The sequence below is a fragment of the Chiloscyllium plagiosum genome, unplaced genomic scaffold (assembly GCF_037043375.1).
Source record: "Chiloscyllium plagiosum isolate Xiang-an unplaced genomic scaffold, Cpla_swu_hap1 HiC_scaffold_6, whole genome shotgun sequence".
NCBI classification, from domain to species: domain Eukaryota; kingdom Metazoa; phylum Chordata; class Chondrichthyes; order Orectolobiformes; family Hemiscylliidae; genus Chiloscyllium; species Chiloscyllium plagiosum.
This window is the reverse complement of record NW_028270144.1, coordinates 8201493-8226376: the sequence shown is the minus strand read 5'-3', so window position 1 is coordinate 8226376 and position 24884 is coordinate 8201493. Positions and strand designations below refer to the sequence as shown.

At 39.9% G+C, this 24884-nt stretch overlaps 1 protein-coding gene across 3 annotated transcripts in view; it reads left to right on the top strand.

Moving 5' to 3' along the window:
* LOC122550442 (NALCN channel auxiliary factor 1-like) overlaps nucleotides 1-24884 on the top strand; it is a 528822-nt gene that overhangs the window by 411657 nt on the left and 92281 nt on the right. The window contains exons 3-4 of one of the 3 annotated variants that reach the window (XM_087987874.1): nucleotides 4028-4085; nucleotides 4258-8982. The exons of the other annotated variants lie outside the window; for them this stretch is intronic. Coding sequence (XP_087844000.1) covers nucleotides 4028-4040 — 13 coding nt within the window. The 3' untranslated portion in view covers nucleotides 4041-4085; nucleotides 4258-8982. Of the gene's footprint in view, nucleotides 1-4027; nucleotides 4086-4257; nucleotides 8983-24884 lie in introns of those variants that run through there. 3 annotated transcript variants of the gene reach the window in all.

Sequence of the window (24884 nt, the reverse complement as noted above, 5' to 3'; positions counted from 1 at the left end):
TGGATTTCTAACCCCTCGCCTTAACCACTCGGCCACAACTACATCAGCTGTTGCTGTATCTGGGTCATCAGTTATTGTTGAATCTGGGTTATCAGGTTGTTATTGAATCTGAGTCATCAGTTATTATTGAATCTGGGTCATCAATTGTTATTGAATCTGGGTTATCAGTTGTTGCTTGATGTGGATCATCAGTTGGTATTGAATCTGGGTCATCAGTTATTATTGAGCCTGGGTTATCAGGTTGTTAATTGAATCTGGTCATCATGTTGTTATAGAACCTGGTTTAGCAGGTTGTTATTGAATCTAGGTTATCAGTTGTTATTGAATCTGGGTCATCAGTTAGATTAGATTAGATTAGAATACCTACAGTGTGGAAACAGGCCCTTCGGCCTAACAAGTCCACACCGACCCACTGAAGAGTAAACCCCCCAGACCCACCCCCCTCTGACTAATGCACCTAACTCTACGGGCAATTTAGCATGGCCAATTCACCTGACCTGCACATCTTTGGACTGTGGGAGGAAACCGGAGCACCCGGAGGAAACCCATGCAGACACAGGGAGGATTTGCAAACTCCACACAGACAGTCGCCCGAGGCTGGAATTGAACCTGTGAACCCTGGTGCTATGAGGCTGCAGTGCTAACCACTGAGCCACCGTGCCGCCCATTGAGCCATCGTGCTGCCCATGAAACGCTGCACATAACGTAGTCAGCAGGATTCGACCCTACACTGGGTAACCCCAATGGATTTCTAACCCCTTGCCTTAACCACTCGGCCACGACTACATCAGCTGTTGCTGCATCTGGGTCATCAGTTATTATTGAATCTGGGTCATCAGGTTGTTATTGAATCTGGGTCATCAGTAGTTATTGAATCTGAGTCATCAGGTTGATATTGAACCTGGTTTAACAGGTTGTTATTGAATCTGAGTTATCAGCTTGTTATTGAGTCTGGGTTATCAGTTGTTATTGAGTCTGGGTTATCAGGTTGCTATTGAATTTGAGTTATCAGGTTGTTATTGAACCTGGTTTAGCAGGTTGTTATTGAATCTGGGTCATCAAGCTTTTGCTGAATCTGGATCATCAGTTGTTACTGAATCTGAGTTATCAGCTTGTTATTGAGTCTGGGTTATCAGTTGTTATTGAGTCTGGGTTATCAGTTGTTATTGAGTCTGGGTTATCAGGTTGTTATTGAATTTGAGTTATCAGGTTGTTATTGAACCTGGTTTAGCAGGTTGTTATTGAATCTGGGTCATCAGCTTGTTATTGAATCTGTGTTATCAGCTTGTTATTGAATCTAGGTTATCAGTTGTTATTGAGTCTGGGTCATCAGCTTGTTATTGAATCTGTGTTATCAGCTTGTTATTGAATCTAGGTTATCAGTTGTTATTGAGTCTGGGTCATCAGCTTGTTATTGAATCTGAGTTATCAGCTTGTTATTGAATCTAGGTTATCAGTTGTTATTGAGTCTGGGTTATCAGCTTGTTATTGAATCTGAGTTATCAGCTTGTTATTGAATCTAGGTTATCAGTTGTTATTGAGTCTGGTTATCAGCTTGTTATTGAGTCTGGATTATCAGGTTGTTATTGAGTCTGGGTTATCAGGTTGTTATTGAATCTAGGTTATCAGTTGTTATTGAGTCTGGGTTATCAGTTGTCATTGAGTCTGGGTTATCAGGTTGTTATTGAGTCTGGATTATCAGGTTGTTATTGAGTCTGGGTTATCAGGTTGTTATTGAATCTAGGTTATCAGTTGTCATTGAGTCTGGGTTATCAGATTGAGTTGTGAACAATGTGATTCTGGAATTTGTTTTGCTTTGTTCTGTATATGCAGCTATTTTATATGCTTGTGTAAAAGTTGACTTCATGACTGACTTATAAAATAGAAATTCTCCTTTATTTTATGTAAAAATGGGCAGGAATCATACACTGTCTTTTAATTACTGCATTACTCTGAAGGTTCATGCATGAATCTTTAGATTTTCTCTCCATCAATTTATACGTTAATATTTCAGTCAATCAAAAATACTAGTATATACCTGCAATCCAAAACTGTGGCATTTTAAGTGCAGCCAGTATTACAAAGGTTGAAATTATAATGACTACATTATGTTTCTACTGATGATGATGTGATACATAAATACAATTTAAAATTGACTTGATGTTATACAACCAATCTATTGGAATGAAATGCTATAAAAGGTGATCAGAATGATTTTGAAAGATTTCAACATGAAGTGTTGTGGTCAACATGCTATATATTTATTTGTGTTCAATAAAAGTACAGAGCTTGTAATGTCATTAGGTAAATGTATGTTGGAAAAGTAATATGAGTTCTTTTATTGTCATTGCTTTTAACTTTCTTCCACTGTATTATTGTCTGTTTGAGCTCAAATCGAGTATGCACATCAACTCCTCAAAAACATTACCCATGAGAAAATCAAACTCTCAACTTTGGTCCAAAGTTTTGCTCTTAAAAATTTAACTTTCATATGACTATATACAGTATTCTGAAGCTAATTCATGTTGCTGTGGTCAGTCGTGTACATTACTTTGGAGTTGGTATTATTCTGTTTGCCTTTCAGTGCTGTTATTCTGAAGTTGTAACTCTTTGTTTGGGTGTGCTATTAATTTTGAGTTGGCGTTCCTCTGTACAATTGTGTGTGTGAAGGAAGTATCCCTCAATATAATTGTTGTAATATTTTGGAATAAGGTTAAAAATTGCACAACACCAGGTTATAGTCCAACATGTTTATTTGGAAGCACTAGCTTTTGGAGCGTTGCTTCTTAATCAGGTAGCTTTCGGAGCAGCACTCCAAAAGCCAGTACTTTCAAATAAACCAGTTGGACTATAACCTAGTGTTGTGTGATTTTTAACTTTGTCCATTTCAGTCCACCACCGGCACCTCCACATCATATTTTGGAATAGATACTGCTCTGTGAAATATTCCACAGCTGTCATTGCTCTGTTTCTCCATGAGTACTCTTAGTCCAAGAGTTGGTTTTGCTCCAATGATGCGAGAATTCTGTTAACTCCACAGGATATATTTTGTTGGCATGTGAAGGTCTCTATTCTTGCATTGGTTTTTCTCTCTTTGCTTGTCAATGCAGTTATTTTGGAGGTAATGCTGAACTGTTCAGACATTAATGCTCATTTACAGCAGCTGCTGTTGCTCTATTCTAATATTTCTATTAATATTTTGGAGTTGCCATTATTTTGTTCGGACGTGTGAATGCTCTTATTTTTAAAGTCAGTTTGGTTCTGTTGGGATAATTGAGCAAATGAGCCAAAACTTTGCATGTAATATTCTCAGCTCTACCAATGCTAGTTGATGGATTTCCAAATTCTTGAGAAGCGTTTGATATAATCTCCTTGACAAACTCCCTGCCTCACCCTGGAAGGGAGAAGGAAGTGCAACCACGCTAAAAGTATGAAGCATTACTTTGTTTCTGATGTAGTCCAGCAGTTATGTGATGGACATTTTGAGGAACTGGAAGAATTAATATCGTTTTCACCAAGGAAAGCCTAGAAATTGTGTTCTAAGAGATGATACTTGGTCACTGCCATTTTTTTGTGAGATCCTCAGCAGTCATACAGAGTAACAGGAAGAATGAAGCATTGTGTGTATTCAAGTACAAACTTTCTCAAGCACTAGGAGAAAATCTCTGTTGGGATTATAAGGTGCAAACACTGAATGGGAAGAAATGTAGTCTGAAAATGTCATACAATCTAACCTTAGCATGATACTAGGACAATAATACATAGCACCAGCACTGACCCTAACACTGCCCCTGACATCGTATCACTATAACACTATTCTGAGAAAAGTTGCAGCTCCAGATTGACATCAGGTGAGAATTTAGGTATCCTTTCCTTTGCATAATTATTGTATGATTGATGAATGTTCCTGAAACATCTTGCATGTTTTCCATTTCTTTTACTCTAGGTTAATTTATTGACTTAGTAGAGACTAACACCCCTTCCTAAATTCTAATGCTGAAAGCATCTATTTGCTCTATTTTTGTAGGAGAAAGCTGTAGGAGTGGGTGAGGGAAAACCAAGTGACTTCATGCCAACCCTGTAAGGTAGGTGTTATCTCAATTCTGTCTTTCTGGTAACACTTAACACTTAGTTAGTAACTAACCAGCAGACATATTTGCCGACCTGTTTCACAGCTTCATCTTGACCTTGTTTATGTCTGCAGAGCTATGGGCTGCATACGATCTATTCACCTGTGTTCCCTTTCTCTTCGTGTAGGGCCCACCCAAGATGAGGAATCTGGCCACAGAGAGGAGCAAGAAGCAGGCCTACGGCACAAATACCCATCATGCACTGCAGATCTTACAAACACCAGCACCAGACACATCAACTCAAGGGAAATCAAATAGGGCGACTCAGAATTAGACAAGGCACTGGTTAAGTGAAGTGATGGAAAGGTCATCTGAAGTGCTATAGAAAGGAATAGTCAGCTCATTGGTGCTCATTTTTGGCATTGCCAGGACCACTCATCTCCTGACTTCATGACAGTCTTGATCCCAACATGGATGAACAGCTATATTCCAGAGGTGAGCGAGAGCAACTTGCCTTGACATCGAGATAGCGTTTGACAGAATATGGCATCAAGGAATCCCTACCAAAACTGGAACCAATGGGGCTCAGGTGGAAAATTCTACTTTGTTTCAAATCATAAGTAACACAAAAATGAGAGTTGTGGTGATTTGATGTGAATCATCTCACTCTTGGGATATCTCTACAGGAGTTGCCCAGGGTAGTGTCCTTGGCTCAGTTCTCTTTAACTGTTTTATCAATGACCTTTCCTGCATCATAAGGTCATAAGTGAGGATTGTACAATCTTCAGCACCATTTCTGAGTCCTCAGATACTAAAGTACTCACTGACCATATGCAACAAGACCTGAACCACATCCAGGCTTGGACTGACAAGTGGCAAGTGACATTTTCATCATTAATACCAGGCAATGACCATCAAGAGACAACCCATCCATCACCCTTGACTTTCAATGGCATTATCATCACTGAATTCTTCACCTATCCTTGGGGTTATTGGGGATGAGAAACTGAAATGGACCAGCCTTACAAAACTGTGGCTACAAAACCATATCTGAAGTTAGGACTCCTGAGGACATTAATACACCTGATGCTGCCTCATCTGCAGAGCATAAGTTACTAGTATGATGGATTAACCTTTTGACCAGATGAGTGCTGCTCCAAAAATTCAGCAGAAGGCATTTTTGTCCTGGACGGTGCCAGCCTTCTTAATTTGCACCCCATCCAGAGCCATCAACATTCACTCCCTTCACTACTGATGTCCAGTTGCAGCAGTGTGTATCATCTGCAAAATACACAGTAGTAATATGTCTAGTCTCCTCCAGCAGGGCTTTCCAAACAAGTGACCTCCATCTAGAAAGACAATACAGCAGATTCAGGGAATGCCACCAACTGCAAATTTCTCTCCAAGTTATGCAGCATTCTGACTTATAACTATATTACCATTTATTCACTGTAGCTGGGTCAAAATTCTGGAACTCCCTTTCCCTTAGCACCCTGAGGAAACCCTGTATCCCAAGGACAGCAGCAATTCAAAAAGCGAGCTCACTGCCACCTTCTCCAGGGCTATCAGGGATGGGCAATAAATGCTGGCCTAGCTAGTGATGCCCATGTCACATGAACATGACTTTGCTTTTAAAAAGCCAAAAAGTACAGAGGTAAATTATTGAGGGTGGCGGAAGGGTAATGTTACTTCACAGCAGAAACTGGCAGTCACAGAGGCAAGTCATAGGTAACCCATTGAGAAGCAATGGTGTGAAATTATTCTTGCACATCTCAGTGGTCCTGGAAAGTTGGCATGAGATTAGAATGTATATGGCAAATATTTTGCACTGCTTACCCAGAGAAACAGATGGAAGCAGACATTAATGTAGCAGTATATATGCAGGAGGAAAACAACTTGGTTGTACGTCTCTGGAATGTTTGAATGTGATTTTGTTTGCATTAAGGTACTTCTGAAATTAAGTATTGGATGCATATGTATAGAACCAGTAGTGAAAATGTAGGGCATCAAGTGATCTGGGGCTAAAAGGAAAGATAATACAACTTCTCTTAGGGAGATTTGAAAGTTGTTCCAACTGAGCATCCTGACAATCGCTTTTTGTTGTACCCGCCTACCTGACCATGGACCATCTATTCTGCTTCTCCCTTCTCTTTCTAAACTGGACTCGAATTAACAAGTTGGATTTGCAGTCATCTGGCTATCTGACTTTTGACACAGTGCACAGGTTTGTGCAGTAGAATCACACTTCTGCTGACCAGAGGTCACTGTAGCACACTGGTGACGTACTCCACCTAAATTCTGCCAGCACACTAAACAATTCCAATGCCGCTGTCACCTAACATCACCCAATCCAATCCCTCCCCCACCGCTTCGTCCCCTGCCAAAATAAAAATCCCTGGCCATTGTCTGGTTTCCTGATTGTTCATTTTTCATGTTACTGTTAAGATCAGCAGGGATCTTCCAACCATTGAAGATGGCTGAATATAGGACTGGTGAGGCTTGTTATTGCACACTTCAGTTCAGTCCTCAAATTATTCCCTTTGACTATGCTGTCCAGGAGGAAGCTCTACAGTTTGAAAGATAGAGGAATGGTGATATAAGTACATGCTGGTGTCTTATGTTACTTGGAGCAGGATCTTGTAGGTGTCACACTCTCATAAATCTGTCACCCTGGTCTTTCTCTATGATAATCACTGGTTTTTGTAATGGTGTTGAAGAAACTTAAGTGAGCACAGCACTGCACATTGTAGCTGATAAATGTGCTAGCCCTGGTATATCAATGAACATTCAATGTCATGAATGAACCTTAGATTAATAGACCTTTGCCCTAATCCCTCAATTAATTATGTCATGGTGACCCATTGCAAGAACAAAACACTGTCTTCTGCTTGCTGTGACACTGATGAGACTGAAGCATATTTTCAACAGGAGCTTTTGGCAAGTTGTAATTGGATGGGGGTCAAAGACAATCTGTACTTTTAGAAACTATTGCTTATCAGAACTTTTCTATTCTTTGAAGTTGCAACTTTCAAGTTACAAATACACTATTTTTGTACATACCCAATTACCCAATTCTCTTAAATCTTGGTTTCATGGTCTGCAGCCAGCTTTCCAACCAGGAAACCACATTTCCTCCCACACACTTCATACTTCTGACAAGCCAGTCATGAAAAGCCTGATCAAATGCCTTCTGATAATATGCCTGGTCTGGAATGAGTAATATGAATACGATTCATTCTTTAGCAAGGGGCTGTGGTGGGTGGCGGAGGCAGCTTTAACTCAGTGCAGTGTTTCCATGCAAAAGGCAGATAACAAGATCAGAAACTCCCAGCATGTCTGACTGGAGCCTGCTGACTTCAACCTTTAGTCTGGAGCATTCTCATGTTGTTACTGATTTTGAGGTACATTGTACTAGCTTGCACATCATTTCTGTTACAATGGAATCTATTTTGCCTTTTATTCAAACTGAAACAACAGATCAGTCATCGTCGACAAGGGCTATTCTCTAAAGATGTTGATGACACCTGGCCTACCAAGATGCCTTACCAAAGGAGGCCATCAGATTAAACAAGAGAAGAGGGGCAACAGAGTTTTCAGACAAACATCATGATTCATAAACATGAAACAGAAATCTCTCATGCCTGAAATTATAAATGTAGCCTCCACATTTCCAGGAGGAGATTTCTGTCTTGGATTCCTTGTTCCAAAATTGGAGTGAAACCCAAATCTTTAGTACCACAAGTGTCCATTCTTCATTTCACACTGGTTAGCTATAGTTTTCAGCTGCTCTATATCTTGAGATGCTATTTTGTTTTGCAAAGTCATAAGTAACCATTTCATTTTCTACTATCAGTGTTCAGAAGCTCACTATGTGAGCCCTATGCTTCTATTACAACAGTTTTGCACTTGTTGCTATTTCCTCTACTTCCATTTACTTTACAATCAGATTTGGCTCTTCTGCTTTGTAACTTCTCCAGACCCTACACCTCTCAATATAGCAACCAATTTGTCACAGACAGAAATTAACCATGTATTTTGTAAGTGTTTTCTTACTCTTAGAGTCATTGTTCCCAAATTTAAATGATTTCTTCAGGAAGCTGTCTTATGATTTTCTAAAAATGAAGTATACTTATTATCCCACACTTGGCGTGGAAGTTTTTTCACACAGTTTGTTTTTAATTCCTTCATGGGATACGGGCACACACTGGCTATTATTTGTTCTCCATAAATGTTCATGGTCAAAGGGAAGTGAAGAGTTATGAAATTACTGTGGGTCTGGAGTCACATTTAGTTTAGACCATGTAAGGAGGGCAAATTCCTTCCCTAAAGGACATTAATGAACCAAATAGTTTTTCTGACAATCAGCAGTGGTTTCATGTTCATTATTAGCTTCTTAATTCCATAATTTAAGAAAATTCAAATCCCACCAAGGTCCATAGAATATTACCTGGATCTCTGGATTAATAGTCGAGTGAAAATACCATGAGACCATCACCTCCCCATAATAAAGAACCAGCAAAAAAGGTTTAAATTCTTAGATGTAGAAAAAGCAAACAAGAAGTAAATTTTGACTTGTGGTTATTTTGTTCTCTGTCATAGCAATACTGTACTTTCTTGGATGAGTTGATACCTTGGCTAAAGTAAAGGTCTTGAAACGCAAAGGATTGTTAGTGAGCTGTGATGCTTTGTTTTGTTGAATGGTCAGGAGGTTGGTTCTCAAGTGAACCTGAAGTGGGAACAGATTGAATAGAATCCTTCTCCCACTTTCTAGACATTGCTGTTTATTGCCTTGGCTGCTTAAGTGAATGCAATTGGTTTGCTGGTGTTTTTGTGGTCTCTCTGTAAAGCTGCTTATGTTTTATCCATGTGACCTGTTGCAAGCCCAATTTCATTTTCCAAATAAAGAGGTGTGTTAGCTTGACCAATGTCATGTGTTGTGATATTTCATTATTGTGAGTTTGAGACAACCAATGTCTTTGTATTTAGATGAGGGACCCAACACAATGCAATGAATGATCAATAGGATTCATTCCATACTTGTCTAACACATCGTTGAGCTTGTCTTTCTGGACAAAAAAAAAGACAATTCAGTTCCTTCGCTCAGATCCCTTTTCAATCAGGATAAATTTCCAAACTCACTTCAGGAGCAAAAGGTCACATAGTATTTTGCAGCATACTTAACTTTTGTAACTAAAACAGAAATTGCTGGGGAAGCTCAGCAGGTCTAGCAGTATCTGTGGAGAGAAAGCAGAGTTGATGTTTTGGGTCTCGTGACACTTCTTCAGTGACACTTTGTTTTAACAGCTTTTGTGTTCACTTTTTAAAATACCGCTCTATCTGCATTGGACACGATAAGTGAATATCATACATATGAACCCCTGAATATTTGGAAGGACACACACGTCTTCCAAATCACACAAGTAACTATCTGGTTCATAGTAACAAAGTAATCTTTTAACAGTGGAAACTTATGATTTGTTTTTACTTCCTTACCACCCCTACTCTCCCACCCAAAGCTTTTGCTGTTTATTAATAAAATTGTGATAGTTACTCTTTTTGTTTCGATACTAATATAACATGTCAAGAAGAATTATTAAGTGTATGCAAAATGGAATATGTCTGATGGATAACAGTGGTCTGCAGAATGTACTGAATAATCTCCGGAAGATTGAATACATAAGTGATGTGCAAAAGGGATTTGTTGATTTGTGCAAAAGAAGGCAAATATTCATTTGTATTGTTTGATTTTGCAACACTTGATCATCCAAATTAGCAAATATTTGCGAATTCACCATATTCAGTCTTCTAGGAGGACAAGAAAAAAGATCACCAACAATAATATTCCAACAGTTTTCAAGAGGTGGGGCTCTCATTTGTTTCTTAAGCAGTTTTATACAACAAATTGTTAATGATCAGAACGAAGTTACCTTTAGGCCAATCTTTCCGGTGTACCTGTAGTGGCTTGAAAGATCTTTGATACGAAAGAAACATATCATTTAATAACAAGCTGTAAATTGCATGAAATATACCATTTACATGTGTCATTTCTACCACAAAAGAATGCAATGTTGACTTGGAGAAATTTCTAACTTAACAAAAATGTGGACCTAGAAGTTGATGTCATGTCACTTTTCAGGCATTAAATATGCATCAAAATTTCAAAAAGAGTAGACATGGGCACAAGCACTCACAATCTACTGGAAAAAATATAACAGGCTGTGTATAAGTTAAGACAGAACAGGAATGTGCCTAAAACAAGTATTTATCCTATTGCATCCACAACAAAAGTTTGGACCCCTTTTTGAGCCTCTTTTACAAAATTGGTCTTCCTGTACACTATTCAATAATACTTCTAATTTGTGCCTGGAAGGCAGTCGACAGATTTGAGTACACATTCCTGATGAAGAACTTATGCTCGAAACATCGACTCTCCTGCTCCTTGGATGTTGCCTGACCAACAGTGCTTTTCCAGTGCCACACATTTTGACACAGATTTTGTGTAGTTGCGAGCTGATATACTTGCCACTGAATTCCCAGTCTCTGCTCGCGCGTATCTTTTTGTCATCGTGGTGAAATGGATGGATAAAATTTGTTTATGGTCAATGGCAATATTCAAGATGTTGGTAGTGTGAATTCAGCACAGGTAATGCCATTGAATATACAAGTAGACATTGGATTCTCTCTTGTCTGAAAAGGTCCTTACTTGTCACCTATCAGCCCCAGTTTGGACATTGTCCAGATTTCACTACATATGGACATCGACTGCTTCAGTATTTGAGGAGTTGCAAATGATGCTAGTCATTGTATAATATTCAGCGAACATCATGACTCTGATCTCAAGATGGAAGGAAGACCATTGATGAAGCAGCTGAAGATGCTTTGGCCTAGCACACTATCTTGAGGAACTCCTGCAGCTATGTCTTGGAGATGAGATGATTGATGTCCAAAAACTACAATAAACTTCTTTTGTTCCAGGTGTGACTCCAGCTAGTGGAGAGCTTTCTCCTAAATCCCATTGACTCCAGTTTTGCTGGGCCTCCTTGATACCACACTTGGTCAAATGCTGCCTTGATGTCAAAGGCAGTCACTCTCACCTCACATTTGGAGTTCAGCTCCTTTGCCTGTGTTTGCACCAGTTGGCAATGAGTTCAGGAACTTCATTGCCCTGGTGAAAGCTAAATGAAGCTTAGTAAGGTATGATATATACTGGGCCATGAGGTTCCACATTGTGGTTGAATGCAGTTTTCATGTTCATGCTCTTTATATGCGTAAATAGGTTAGTGAGAAGAAAGCAAGAGCAATGGAAGATTCCCAATTACCTTGCTTTGCATGGCCACCGAGCTCCTCATCACCAACACTGTGTCATTCCTTTGCCAGTAGAACCAATGGCTGTAGCCTCCACTGGAGTCCATGTTTTTTTTTGCTCTTTCAGGGGCTGTGGGCTTCCCTGGCTCAGCTGGCATTTATTACTTATCCCTAACTGTCCTTAAAAGCGGTGATGAGCTGCCATTTTGAACCACTGTAGTCTGGTTGGTGTAGGTATACACACAATGCTGTTTGAGGGGAACTCCAGGATATTTCCCGAGCAACAATGAAGGAACGGCAATATATTTCCAAGTCAGGATGGCGAGTGGCTTGATGGGAACTTGCAGATGATGGTGTTCTGATGTAACTGTTGCCTTTGTCCTTTTGGATGACAGTCATTCTGATTGGAAGATGCTGTCTAAGGAACCTTGATGAAATTCTGCGGTGCATCTTGTAGATGGTACACGATGCAGCTGTGTGTTGGTGGTAGACAGAATGAAGGTTGTGCATGTAGTAACAGTGAAGTGGGCTATTTTGTCCAGGGTGACGATCCCCAAACTTACCTGAATAAAGAGGTGTGTTAGCTTGACCAAAGTCATGTGTTGTGGTATTTCATTATTCTTACCTCTTATCCAGGTAAGTTAGGGGGACATTCCATCACACTCCTGATTTGTGTCTTGTAGATGTTGGACTGGCTTTGGAGATTCATAAGGTGAGTGGGTAGTGGATTCATCTCTTGTTCACTAGGTTTCTTTCTTATTACCTGCAAGGAAGGGGGAAATGGGACAGCTAGTGCCATGTTTGAGTAACTGAGGTGTGAGTGTCAGCCTGGCATTGTGTGCACATGAGAACAAAGGTGCTACAAGGATGGGAAAGGTCAGGAAACTTGGCAGTAATAAGCATCTAGTGCAATGTTTTAGTGAAAAAGAGTCATAGAAATGTGCATCATGGAAATAAACCTTTCGAACAACATGTCCATGTTGTATCTAGTCCCATTTATCAGAATTTGGCCCAAATCCCTCTAGTACTTCCTATTCATATACCCATCCAGATGCCTTTTAAATGTTGTAATTGTAGCAGCCTCCACCACTTCCTCTGGCAGTTCATTCCAGCTCACCACTCTTTGCATGAAAAAGGTGCCCCTTAGGTCCCTTTTATATCGTTCCGCTCTCACCTTAAACCTATGCCCTCTAGTTCTGGATCCCCCATCTCAGGGAAATAAACCATGTCTAAATATTTAATGTAGGTATGAAAGATTTCTAAAATAGTGTTTTATAGCATGCTTTTACTTATACTGAGAGTCTCTCAATTTCAAAATGAATGGCAGCATGAGCTTTAAAACAGGTGAAAAACAGGAACATTTTCATTGTTTCTTTCCTCATAGTATAAAGAGGGCAGAATGACAGTGCCAATATTTTTGTTCTGTTATTTGGAAAATTTAAAGAGAATGATAGCTCACAGAACACACATCTATGCAAGCAGCTATGATTACGTATCATTGTAATCTCTTCCAACCTTAGAACGCTCCATGATATCAGCACTCTCTAATGTCCATTCCCCATCATAATCATTCCACCATTGATAATGTGCCTTCAACTGTTGGACCCCAGCTTAAAAAAATCCCGAACTACACTTCTGCACTTCTCTATCTTACAATATCCTTTTAAGACTGTTCTTAAATATCCGCCTTTCACTAAATGTTTGCTTCTTTGATTTAATATCTGCTTATGTTTGATAATGCTCTGAAGAAATGCCTTTGAATGCTTAATTAATATAAAGGTGATGTATAAATGTGTTACTGATGTTACTTTTACTGACTATACTGATACCGTGACAAACAAATATTGTAGACTGATACAAATTCAGTCTCTTCATGTTTTTGCTCTCTAACAAGGAAGTGAAAACGAGAACAGATAAATCTTGCGTATACATTTCAATAAAGCAGTTTCCAAAATGAGTTTACAAAGTATTTTTCACTATGAAAAGGTGAATTTTCAAATTAGGTCATAATTAGAATATTATTTCAATTAATAATGCCAATCTCGTGACAGTATTTTTAAAAGACTGTCATCATTGGGGAAATATACTTTATAATAAAGTGTTATTTCTGATCAGTGTTTGACTCAGTACCAAAGCTAGTTTGAATATGATTATTCACACAATTTCTGTGCTCATTTTCAGAATAATGAAAGGTGATGCTGCTTTTTCAACCAGATGACCCTTGGTACTTCCTATGTACCTCCTTTTCCCAATGTGTTGCTGGAAACCAGAACAAGCTGCTTTTATATTATAACTGTCTGGCTTCCAATAGTTATGTGTTATATTGAAAATTGTTCGGTAGAATCCTTCAACTAATTAGTTTGCAAAAAACACTGATGTATCATGTGATGATGAAAAGCCTCTGTTTTAAAAGTACACAATGCTGCTGTCACCAATAGAATGATAGAAATCTTTACAGTGAAGCATTTTGCATGCCTCTAAACTACCAGTGTGCTAATATTGGTTATCAAAATTTATTCACTTAATCAGGATGTTTGATTTAATTGCATGAATATTGTAATTTCCCATTTGACTGACAGATCAACTCAACCCACCAAGGTTAGATTCTCATTTAAAAGCAGCAATGGTTTAACCTTCAGAACTTTACTAAATGACCTAAATCCAGGCTGTGTTGGCCTCATTTGAAATGTTTCCAATGCTTTTTTCACATATTCAGAAGTACAGTGACAGATATGACTATTTCCTTGTCAGTGAGTTAAAATCTGACTAACCTCGAGGGAGACAGTAATTTCAAAATGAAAGCCTCTTTCCTTCTAACTTGACAGTAATCCCACTTTCTTTGTCTATGTCATGGGATTAAAACAAAAACAAAGAATACGGACCACTGTTGCATTGCACTATGTAACATAGACAACTAGGGGAAAAAGTGAAAGACAGATTATATTGAAGGCTTATTAAAGCATCTTATATATCTTGCAGTATGGAAGGCAACTTGACATTGTACCTGCATATGTGATACAATTGGACCCATTCTTCAGTTTTTACAGATGCACAATTGTATCCCTTTGCAAGTATATATCCAATTCCCTTTGAAAATCACCACTACTTCAAGCAATACATTCCAAATTGTAATTAAATGCAGTTAAAGTCTCTACTTTCAGTGACACCAGTCCTGCCTCAATGCAGTTGACTCTTAACTGTCCTCTGAAGTGTCACGTATACTGTTCTAATAAATAAGAACTAGACTCCACAGTTCAAAACTGTGACTCACAACTACCTGTTCTAGGTAGTTCAGAGCAGATATTAAATGTTGGTATTCTAATGGTCTTGCACATCCTGAGAGTAAATTTTAAAAATCTCTTTAAAATCCACTATTTTCCATTATTCTCAAGACATGACAATGGGGAATGGCTATCATTCTTCAGTGAAAACGTGAGGGCGGGGGCTGGAGATAAAAAAGGTCAGGAGCACTACTTAGCTGTTGGTTTTAAATATTTCAGTTTTCCCTGTTAGTAACAGCATAAGTTATCGGCAGACGAACAAAAAAAGGTCTCATCCTCAGAGTTGTTACCAAAGCACTCTTTTTTGTTTTATTTCAGATTGGCTGGACTGTTAATCCAGAGATTCACATAGTTTCTGGGGACCTCAGTTTGAATTTCACCATGGCAGGTGGTGGAATGTGAATTCAAAAAAATCTAGAATTAAGACTCTACAGATGACCATGAACCCATTGTCAATTGTTGGAAAAACCCATCTAGTTCACTAATGTCCTTTAGGAGAGGAAACTGCCATCCTTACCTGGTCTGGACTACATGTGACTCCAGACCCACAGCCATGTGGTTGACTCTTAACTACCTTCTGGGCATTTAGAGATGGGCAATAAATGCTTGCCTAGCCAATAACTTCCTCATCCTGTGAGTGAATTTTTTAAAAATGTTATCATTATGGCAATCAAACCTTGTTTAGAGTGAACAAAATACAGACCTTATGAGGCAATCCAGAAGCAGGTTTGATCAAATTGCCCCTCCATCCTGTTCCTCCATTTCACGAGATCAGCTGATCTCACCTCTAGGGGGTCACAGTCTGACTTAAGGATGGTTTGAGGCACTGTGCAGAGTGTGAAGGAAACAGACTTTTAATGGAAAAAGCTATCTGCAAGTTTAATAAGAATGATATCAGGAATATGGGATTTTAGATGCAAGGAACAGTAAGAGAAGTTGGGCTTACTCTCCTTCGAATAGAGATGATTAAGAGGCGACCTTGTTGAGGTGTTCAAAATTATGAATAATTTTGATAGGGTAAAGAAGGATATTCCATTGCAAGGTTTGTGAAGGTTTGTAGCTCAGGTTGAGGTTTAGGGTGTAGGTTTGCTCGCTGAGTTGTAGGTTTGATATCCAGATGTTTCATTACCTGGCTAGGTAACATCATCAGTGGCGACCTCCAAGTGAAGTGAAGCTGTTGTCTCCTGCTTTCTATTTATATCTTGCTCCTGGATGGGGTTCCTGGGGTTTGTGGTGATGTCATTTCCTGTTTGTTTTCTGAGGGGTTGATAGATGGCAACTAGATCTATGTGTTTGTTTATGGCGTTGTGGTTGGAGTGCCAGGCCTCTAGGAATTCTCTAGCATGTCTTTGCTTAGTCTGTCCCAGGATAGATGTGTTGTCCCACTCGAAATGGTGTTTTTTTTCATCCGTGTGTAGGGGTACGAGGGAGAGAGGGTCGTGTCTTTTTGTGGCTAGCTGGTGTTCGTGTCTCCTGGGACAGGGTCTTAGTAGTCTGGCTATCAAAAAAAAACCCACAAAAATCAGTGTGTAGATTCCTCAAGAACAAACCACGAGAAGCAGACTAAACAGTACAGACATGATGGGTCGAATGGTACAGACATGATGGGTCGAATGGCCTCTTTCTGCTCTGTAAAATTCTATGGTTCTACTGCAATCCTTGGAGTGTAAACTGACCCACAGCTGTTAAGGAGGGAACTCCAATTTATTTTATCCAACAATAGGTCCAAATCAGGAGGGTATGTGGCTTGGAGAGGAACCTGCAAGTGATAATGTTTCCATGAATCATCCACCCTTGTCCTTCTAGATGTTATAATTCGGGGTTTATCAGGAACTGTTGGAAGGAACCTCAGTGAGCTGTTGCAGTGCAACTTGTAAATGGTATATACTGCTGCCACTGTACATCAGTCATGGAGAAAGTGAATATTTAAGGTGTCTAATGAAGTGCCAATCAAGCCAATGCTTAATCTTGAATGGTGTTGAGATTCTTGAGTGTTGTTGCAATGTACTCAAATTGTGCTAAAAGCTGCTTTATGTCAAAGGTAGCTATGCTCACTTCCCATCCTGAGTTCAACTCTTCTCTCCATGTTTGGACCAAGGCTGGACTCAGGTCAAATGCTGATTGGAGGAACCCAAACTGAGTCTCAGTGAGCAGGATATCATGAAGTGCCAGTTGGTATCACTGTAATACTCTTTACAAATTATTTGAGGGTTGACTGATGGGCAATAATTAGCCAGGTTGGATAGGCCCACTTTTTGTGGACAGGACATACTCAGGCAATTTTCTACATTGCTGACTTGATGCCTGTGTTGTAGCTGTATTGGAACAGCTTGTCGAGAGCACAAGACTTCAGTACTATTTCCAGAATAGTGTCAGGACCCATGGCTTTTGCAGCATCCAGTGCCTTCAGTCATGTTTTGATATCATGCAACTTAAATTTGAGCTGAAGACTAACAGGAGGCTGAGATGGATCTTCCATTCAGCACTTCAGACTGAAAATGCTTCAACCTTGGTCTTTTGCTCAGCTTCCCTGTTCTTGAAGATGGGGATATTTGTGAAGCCTTTTCATTGTGTTAATTATTACTCATCCACCTCCATTCGTGACTGGATGCGGCATGACTGCAGCACTTCAATCTTATTTGCTGGTTGCGGGATTACATAGCTCTGTAGACTGCAAGCTGTTCCCACTGCTAAGCATGCAAGTACTCCCCAGTTGTAGCTTCATCAGGTCAACACCTCATTTTTCTTTAATATTCCCAGTGCTGCACCTGGCCTGTATCCTGCACTCTTCACTGAACCAGTGATTAATCCTCTGGCTCAGTGGTAATGGTAGAATGGTTATTATGCTGGTCTGTAATACTGTGTGGTTAATGTTGCTAATGGCCCACAATGTCTTGTCCAGTCTTGATTGAATCTTTCACATTCAATACGGTGGAAATGCCACAGAGCATAATGGAAGGTATTTTAAGTCTGAAGGTGGAACTTTGTCTCCACAAAGTGCACAGTGGCCATTCCTACTGATATTGTAATGGACAGATCAATCTACTAATTTGCCTCGAAATATTTGTTCTGAAAATGGCAAAAAAAAATATTTCTTGATGATTTTGTGCTTTTAACAATTTTTAGTGGGAATCCAGTAGATTTTGTTTATCACGTCGAACAATGGCATATAATGGTGGGTGTCTCATGGTGCTGTGTCATATTCTAATTACAAAAGACAAGGAGTCCCAGGCTGATCTGCTGGTGTTTACTGGAGGAGTCTTACTGAAACACAAAGTAATATGAAGACAGTTTTTCAGACACATCTAACGTATCCTTGCCTTCCTCATTTTTCTTCCAGCAAATTTACAACTCAAGTTAAATTTACGCGATGTGCATTGTTTGTCTGAACAGTTTCCTTTGATACAGGACTCAAAGGCTCCAACAGAAAGACTTCCTTTGAACTATGTCAGAAATCTGTGTCCAAGCTGTCTGCTGCTGTTTCTGCTGCCAATCCCAGTTAAACTGGTGAGCGGGAGCCCACCACAATTACAGTTGACTTATAGCAGCTTAACACTGGAACAATGTTTGGTGTGGCACGGTGGCTCAGTGGTTAGCACTGCTGCCTCACAGCACCAGGGTTCACAGGTTCGATTCCAGCCTCGGGCAACTGTCTGTGTGGAGTTTGCACATTCTCCCCGTGTCTGCGTGGGTTTACTCTGGCTGCTCTGGTTTCCTCCCACAATCCAATGATGTGCAGGTCAGGTGAATTGGCCATGCTAAATTGCCCATAGTGTTAGGTGCATTATTCAGAGGGGAAATGGGTCTGGATGGGTTACTCTTAGGAGGGCCAGGGTGGACTGGTTGGGCCGAAGGGCCTGTTTCCACACTGTAGGAAATCTAATCTAATCAATGTTAATTCTCTCACCCTGCTTCAAAGTCCCACTTGTGGGAGTAGTTGGTCAATCAGACAGAGAACAACTCTGTAATGCCAGCCCCTCAAGAGCCAGTGATTCCACTATGCTGAGGAACCCAGTAAAGCCAAAGTCTCAATGAGGCATAGGGATGAAACTGGTGGTGGTGGTGGTGTGGGTTGTGGGCGGATGCGGTCTGGATTTAAGAGACTATAGAAAGGAATAATCAAAGGGATGACATTTAGGGTAACATCCGATTGGTCCAGGTGACCTAGGAAGGAGGTTGTCCTCCACCTCCACTTGTCAATACCAGCCCTAGCAGCTAAACCAGGCTCTCATCATCAGCATCATGCTCCTCTTGCTAGAGATAAAATACTGCCACTGGTCAGCTGAGGCCCACAACGGGTTGTTACTTGGTCACTTAAGTGCTTTAATAAGTCTAGGGTAGGTAAGTAAGTAGGCCAATGCCATCACCAGCCCTCCACCATCTTACGAGATAGCATGTGGTCCACATGATATCATGTCTCAGAGTTATAGAGTTGTACAGTATGGAAACATACCTTTTGGTCCAACTCTTCGACGTCGACCAAAATCAAAACCAAAGCTATTCACAAGAGGTGCCTGAGTGAAGTAATTAATGTGTAATTTTGATACCCAGCATGAACTTAAACATCTAGAATATCAAGAAAGCAGAGCATGCCTCATTAATTGAAATAGGATAGCACCTCATTGACTTCTTGGAGCTGAGTAGTATATGATGATCAGCTCAAAAAAATCTAGGGCCGCAGCTCCCAATCCTTCAAAATCTTTCAGGAGTTAACAAAAAATAAGATCAGTTTAGCAGTTCAGGAATACACACACAGCATAATTTTCACTAAATAAATGTAATTTAGATTTATGAGGGAAATCTTCTATTCCAAATGCACGGAGCTGGCAGTGAGAATATTATACAAGATGCAGATTCCCTTACAGACACCCACGGGTAAATTTGTGAATGAGAATAGGAGTGGGTGGTGACTGAAATTCACTCAATGTCCTTCCTATCTACCGATTTCATACCTATCCCTAACTTTACATGGGAGGAGAGAGAGCCTGGTCTTTGCATTAATCTGGGTCTTTAAGTGGCCAATTACTACCTACTCATGGACCATTTCCCATCCAAACACAGTCTTGAGGCTGGCAGGAAATATTTGGTGTGGGGTTGGAAGTCTAATAAGCCACCATGCTCAGATCCGAGGCAGGAAAATATGTGAGTGCCTCCCTCCAGGACCCCTCAGTGGTGTACTCAGAACACCTCTGGTAGCCCTCCTCCTGGTCCTAGACTCTGGAATATTGATTGCTGATTGTCATCACATCTGGGGCGGCACGGTGGCACAGTGGTTAGCACTGCTGCCTCACAGCGCCAGAGACCCGGGTTCAATTCCCGCCTCAGGCGACTCTCTGTGTGGCGTTTGCACATTCTCCCCGTGTCTGCGTGGGTTTCCTTCGGGTACTCCAGTTTCCTCCCACAATCCAAAAATGTGCAGGTTAGGTGAATTGGCCATGATAACTTGCCCGTAATGTTAGGTGAAGGGGAAAATGTAGGGGAATGGGTATGGTGGGCTGCGTTTCGGCGGGTCGGTGTGGACTTGTTGGGCTGAAGGGCCTGTTTCCACACTGTTAGTAATCTAATCTGGTCGTTGATTGTGTTACTAGAATGTACTGAACAGCCAGCTATTCAGGATGTCCAACAGTTCTCTGAGGCCAGTATTCTTCATGAGTGAGGGATGGAAATCCAGGTTTCAACCAATTAATATTTCTCAGAGCACTGACTGGCTATGGGGTGACTGTGATGGAGAGGAAATCCCATCATTTTCAAAAACCCTGCTTTATGTGTTACAACTCGAAGTTATGAAATTAAATTACATAAAGTTATGATGTGGGGGTGACGGTGTTGGATTGGGGTGGACAAAGTTAAAAATCACACAATACCAAGTTATAATCCAACAGGTTTACTTGAAAGTACAAGCTTTCGGAGCACTGCTCCTTTGTCAAGTAAATAGTTATCTAACAAAGGAGCAATGCTTTGAAAGCTTGTACTTCCTAATAAATCTGTTGCACTGGAATCTGGTGTTGTATCATTTTTAACTGCATAAAGTTAGTAATTGGTGAGATGGTATCCTAAAGATTACTGTTATAAAAGATGGCTGATTGATGTAAAAGTCTAATAGGTTTACTAGTCCTCTCCAGAGAGGAGAGATAGCCATTCCTATCTAAAGTAGTCGACAATAACTAATTAGTACTACAACAAACACCACCATCCCTAGTCCCTCTTGAAGGTGGTGATGAGCTGCCTTCTTGAAATGCTACAGTCCATTTGGTGTAGGTACCCTGATTATGACCTTAAGGAGGAAATTCTGGGATTTTGACCCAGGAAAATGAAAGAACTCCATCCTCTATTTATCCCAGAATTCCCAGACTACTTTGGGGCTCTGACATGTAATGGACACCCTCGTTGGAACCATGAAAATATGGCCACTACAGTCATTTCCTGGTCTGTACAAAAGATGACCACAAGATGTCACTGGTGTTTCTATGATGACAGCAATTGTACTCATTTGCCATCAGTGACAATCAAATTAGGATTGCAAATGGAGGTGAAAAAGATCACTTTTCTTATAAATGAAAATACATTTCTTGTAAGAAATAACCTAATAATTTTTTAAATAATGCCAGAGGCCAGAATTTCAAAGTATGTTTGAAAGAAAAACATTCTAACCTGCTTCAGCCTGTCAATTTAGAATACATATATTTTTCTTGCCCTAAAGAAAGTGATTTTACTTCTTAACAAGTGTTGACTTTTTAAGTTCTTTCTGTACTTGTATTACTGAAGTTTGGATCCATTGGGTAAAAATGTATTTTGGTTGACACCTATACCATCTCCTGATTATTGAAATAATTTACATCTTTTCATACACACTTGCAGCCTCACATTTTTGTCTTCCATTTATAGAAAGGTTTTTTGGCATTAAGAATTCTTCCATCCTTTACATTTAATCAAAATTGCATAACTGAATTTATTATGTTATAATTACGTACTCCCACGAGTGGTGATGCTCCAGCACTTCATTCTCTGTCTCTGCACTCACAAAGTCATTGTACTCAAGTCTAAGTCTGCTTGCATAGACCAATATAAGCAATTAGCTTGTTTACAATTATACCTATTTACTGTTCTGGTCCCAGACTGGATCATTACATTTATATTACAATCTGGCTAGGGGCCACTATTTTTTTTAAAAGACAGATAAAGGTTTGACATCCATGTTCTGATTAATACCACGATCTCGAACATGTAGATCAGATTGACGGTCGATCACAGAGTCTCTGAACGTTGATCTGACTGCCTGCCATCATTCTCTCACCGTGTGAAGCTGCATGCCATCTCCTTCTGGAAGTCATCTGACTAGTGAAAAGTGCTCAATGTTCTCAACAGCTTGTTACATGGTGTTTCGCGTTGGTCAAGACGCACAATTATGGCAGGGTTTTGTGTTGGCAATGACAACAAATGAATAAGAAATATACCAGGAGTGTGAAGCCAGGATATTTCAGTATAAGACATATAGCAGGCTATTCAACACAATATAACCCTGTGGACTCCTTGCAAGGGCAGCTCAGCCTGTCCTACTCCTCTGTAGAGCAGGAGGTTTTCTTCTTCTTCAGTTGTTTGTCCAATAGGTCCATGTAAAATGAAGAAAAATGACAGAGACCTCTGCCACACTCACATCCAATATCCGAGCAACACAAACTGACCAGAGTCCCTGCAGATCAAATTACTGCCTCAGCGGTGACCCCCTTCTTGCCAACGCCTGACACTCGAAAGCAGCCAGCAACATTCTGGATGTTCCAGAGGCACTGATCCTGTGGCCAAACAGCAGTGTGACCAGTGGCAGAGTGATATCCTGAACTCCAAGCGAAGGCAAGCATAATGAGCCTTGACCATCTTAAAGAAAAAACAAAATGTACAACTTCTATGTGAAATGGAAAAATAAAATTCTGTTCACAGTTGTAAAAGATAAGAGCTTCCCCCTTATATGTTACCAAAGTCAATCGATAACTAGAAAGGAGAATTGGGAAAAGCACCACAAAATGATGCAGGGCAAATTCAAGCATAATTGTCCCAAAAACAGCATGCTCTAGATAAAGAAACTTGATGAGTTGAAGGTCAATTTGAAAGTATTTTTACCTCTCAACCAGCAGCAAAAGCTAAGGCCTGCACTAGAGCACTATCTCACAGTTGCTATTTCCTGGCAAAGCACAAAATGGTGAAATAATTCAAGAAGCAATGACTGTGGCCATTCACTAGTTATTCAAAGATTTGCAGAAAACAGGACAAACAGCGTGCCTGAGCGTGTCACTTGCAGCTTCTACATTAACAAAACAAGAGGAATCTTTGACTGAAGACATCCTTCAACAACGATGGCAGGAGTTGAAGGAGGACTGTGAATCCTTTTCACTGCAGTTCAATAAATCCATCGACAAGACCAACGCGGCCCAGCTGATTAGGTTTTGTATGCATGGTTCTTAAGGACATAAGAACTAAAGAGGATCTTCTCAACTCTTTGCCCCTTCAAGAGAGAACAAGGAGTGACAACAAATTCAAAAGGCACATGCTTGAGAAAAATATTTCAATTAAGAAACTGGTTTCCATCACACTGATGGTGCAAATACTGGCCTGGTTACATTCTGCAGTAACGATCCTGAATTCCCCTCTCTTTATCAATCCCTTCTGTATATTCCATGAGAAAGCATTAATAAGTAAAGTTATGGACTTTTCTCATGTAAAGTTGTTTAAGATTGTAACCCTGATTCAAACAAGAGATCTTCAGCATTGTTTGTTTAAATCCTAACACAACAAACTTGTTGTTGCCTACAATGAGCTAATCCTTCATGCAGATGTCAGGTAGTTAAGTTGAGGGAAGGTCCTGGGGAAGGTCTTGCAAAAGTTATTTTCTCTAGTGTCTGAAATTGTCACTTTCCATAAATCAAAAAATGAAGTGTGCATTGAGCTGTCAGACCGTGCATAGTTGCTCAACTTTGGGATCCTTCCAGACATAACATCAAAACTGAAAGGCTGATTTGTGAACTGCAAGGAAAAGACAGAGACTTAGTGCATGCAATCCATGCTGTGAATGCATTCAAGTTGAAACCTGGTCTGTGGCCCTTCCAATTAAAAAGTAAAACACTACAACATTTCCTGAGCACGGAAAAAGACCTTTCCATCCAACTCGCCTATGCCAACCAAATATCCTAAATTAATCTAGTCCCATTTGCCATCACTTGGCCCACATCCCTCTAAACCCTTCCTATTCAAAAACCCATTCTGAACATGCTTGTCTCAAATCCATTTCTTCAGGTAGATATTGGTGTATTGGCAATGAAATTCCATTAGCCATTTGATTTACAAAGCGGTGGAATTGATTTGGAGATAATTACCGTGAAAAATGACATGGAGCTGGAAGTCAGATCAAGGGACAGTGCTCTTATATTGGAGGGTCTTATAAACAGAAAAAAAATCACTTCTTTCATTTTGTGAATTCAAAATGAAATCCTATTTAGACTGCTCATACCTCAGTGTGTGAGCTTTTTGCCAAAATGAAGATAAGCAAATCCATGTAGCACACCCATCTCATACACAGCCATTTGATGGACTGTATACAACTGGCAGTTCCAAACTTCATTGTGCAGATAATGTGCAGTCAAAAGTGTCATACTGAGACTTGGTGAGGAGAGGTTAAAATAAATAATAATTATGTATACTTGATTTTGGATTTATATAACACTGAAACTAAACTGTTCATTTTACATTTTCTTCTGGGTAGATTATGGGATGCACTTCAGTTCAAACCATGATCTAGCACTTGAAAGATTGGAGCCCTCTGCACTCAACATAAATCCAGAAGATTTTATGGTTTTGAACAAATAACTTTGAGCATTACTCTCCAAGGTTAGAGCAGGAAGACAATTTAAAATACACAACTTATGTTCTAACATCCAGAATTAATTTGAAGTAATATGCTAACAGACACACTATCCTGTGGAGAACATCAAGCAACAAACACCGTCAAGACAGCTCCCGTGAATTTCTCAGCAATACCCCATACATTAGAGACACTTGGAATCATCACATCTCATTAAACTTAACAAGGGATTCTAATTTCCTATCTTTTGCAACCCATTCAAAAACTGCTCTGTCATGGGTTACCTCAATGACAGACTCCAACTCCCTGGATGTTGGAAATTGCACTGCAGAACCTACTTAGACGTAATTTCAGTTTAGAATTAGAATTAGCTTTATT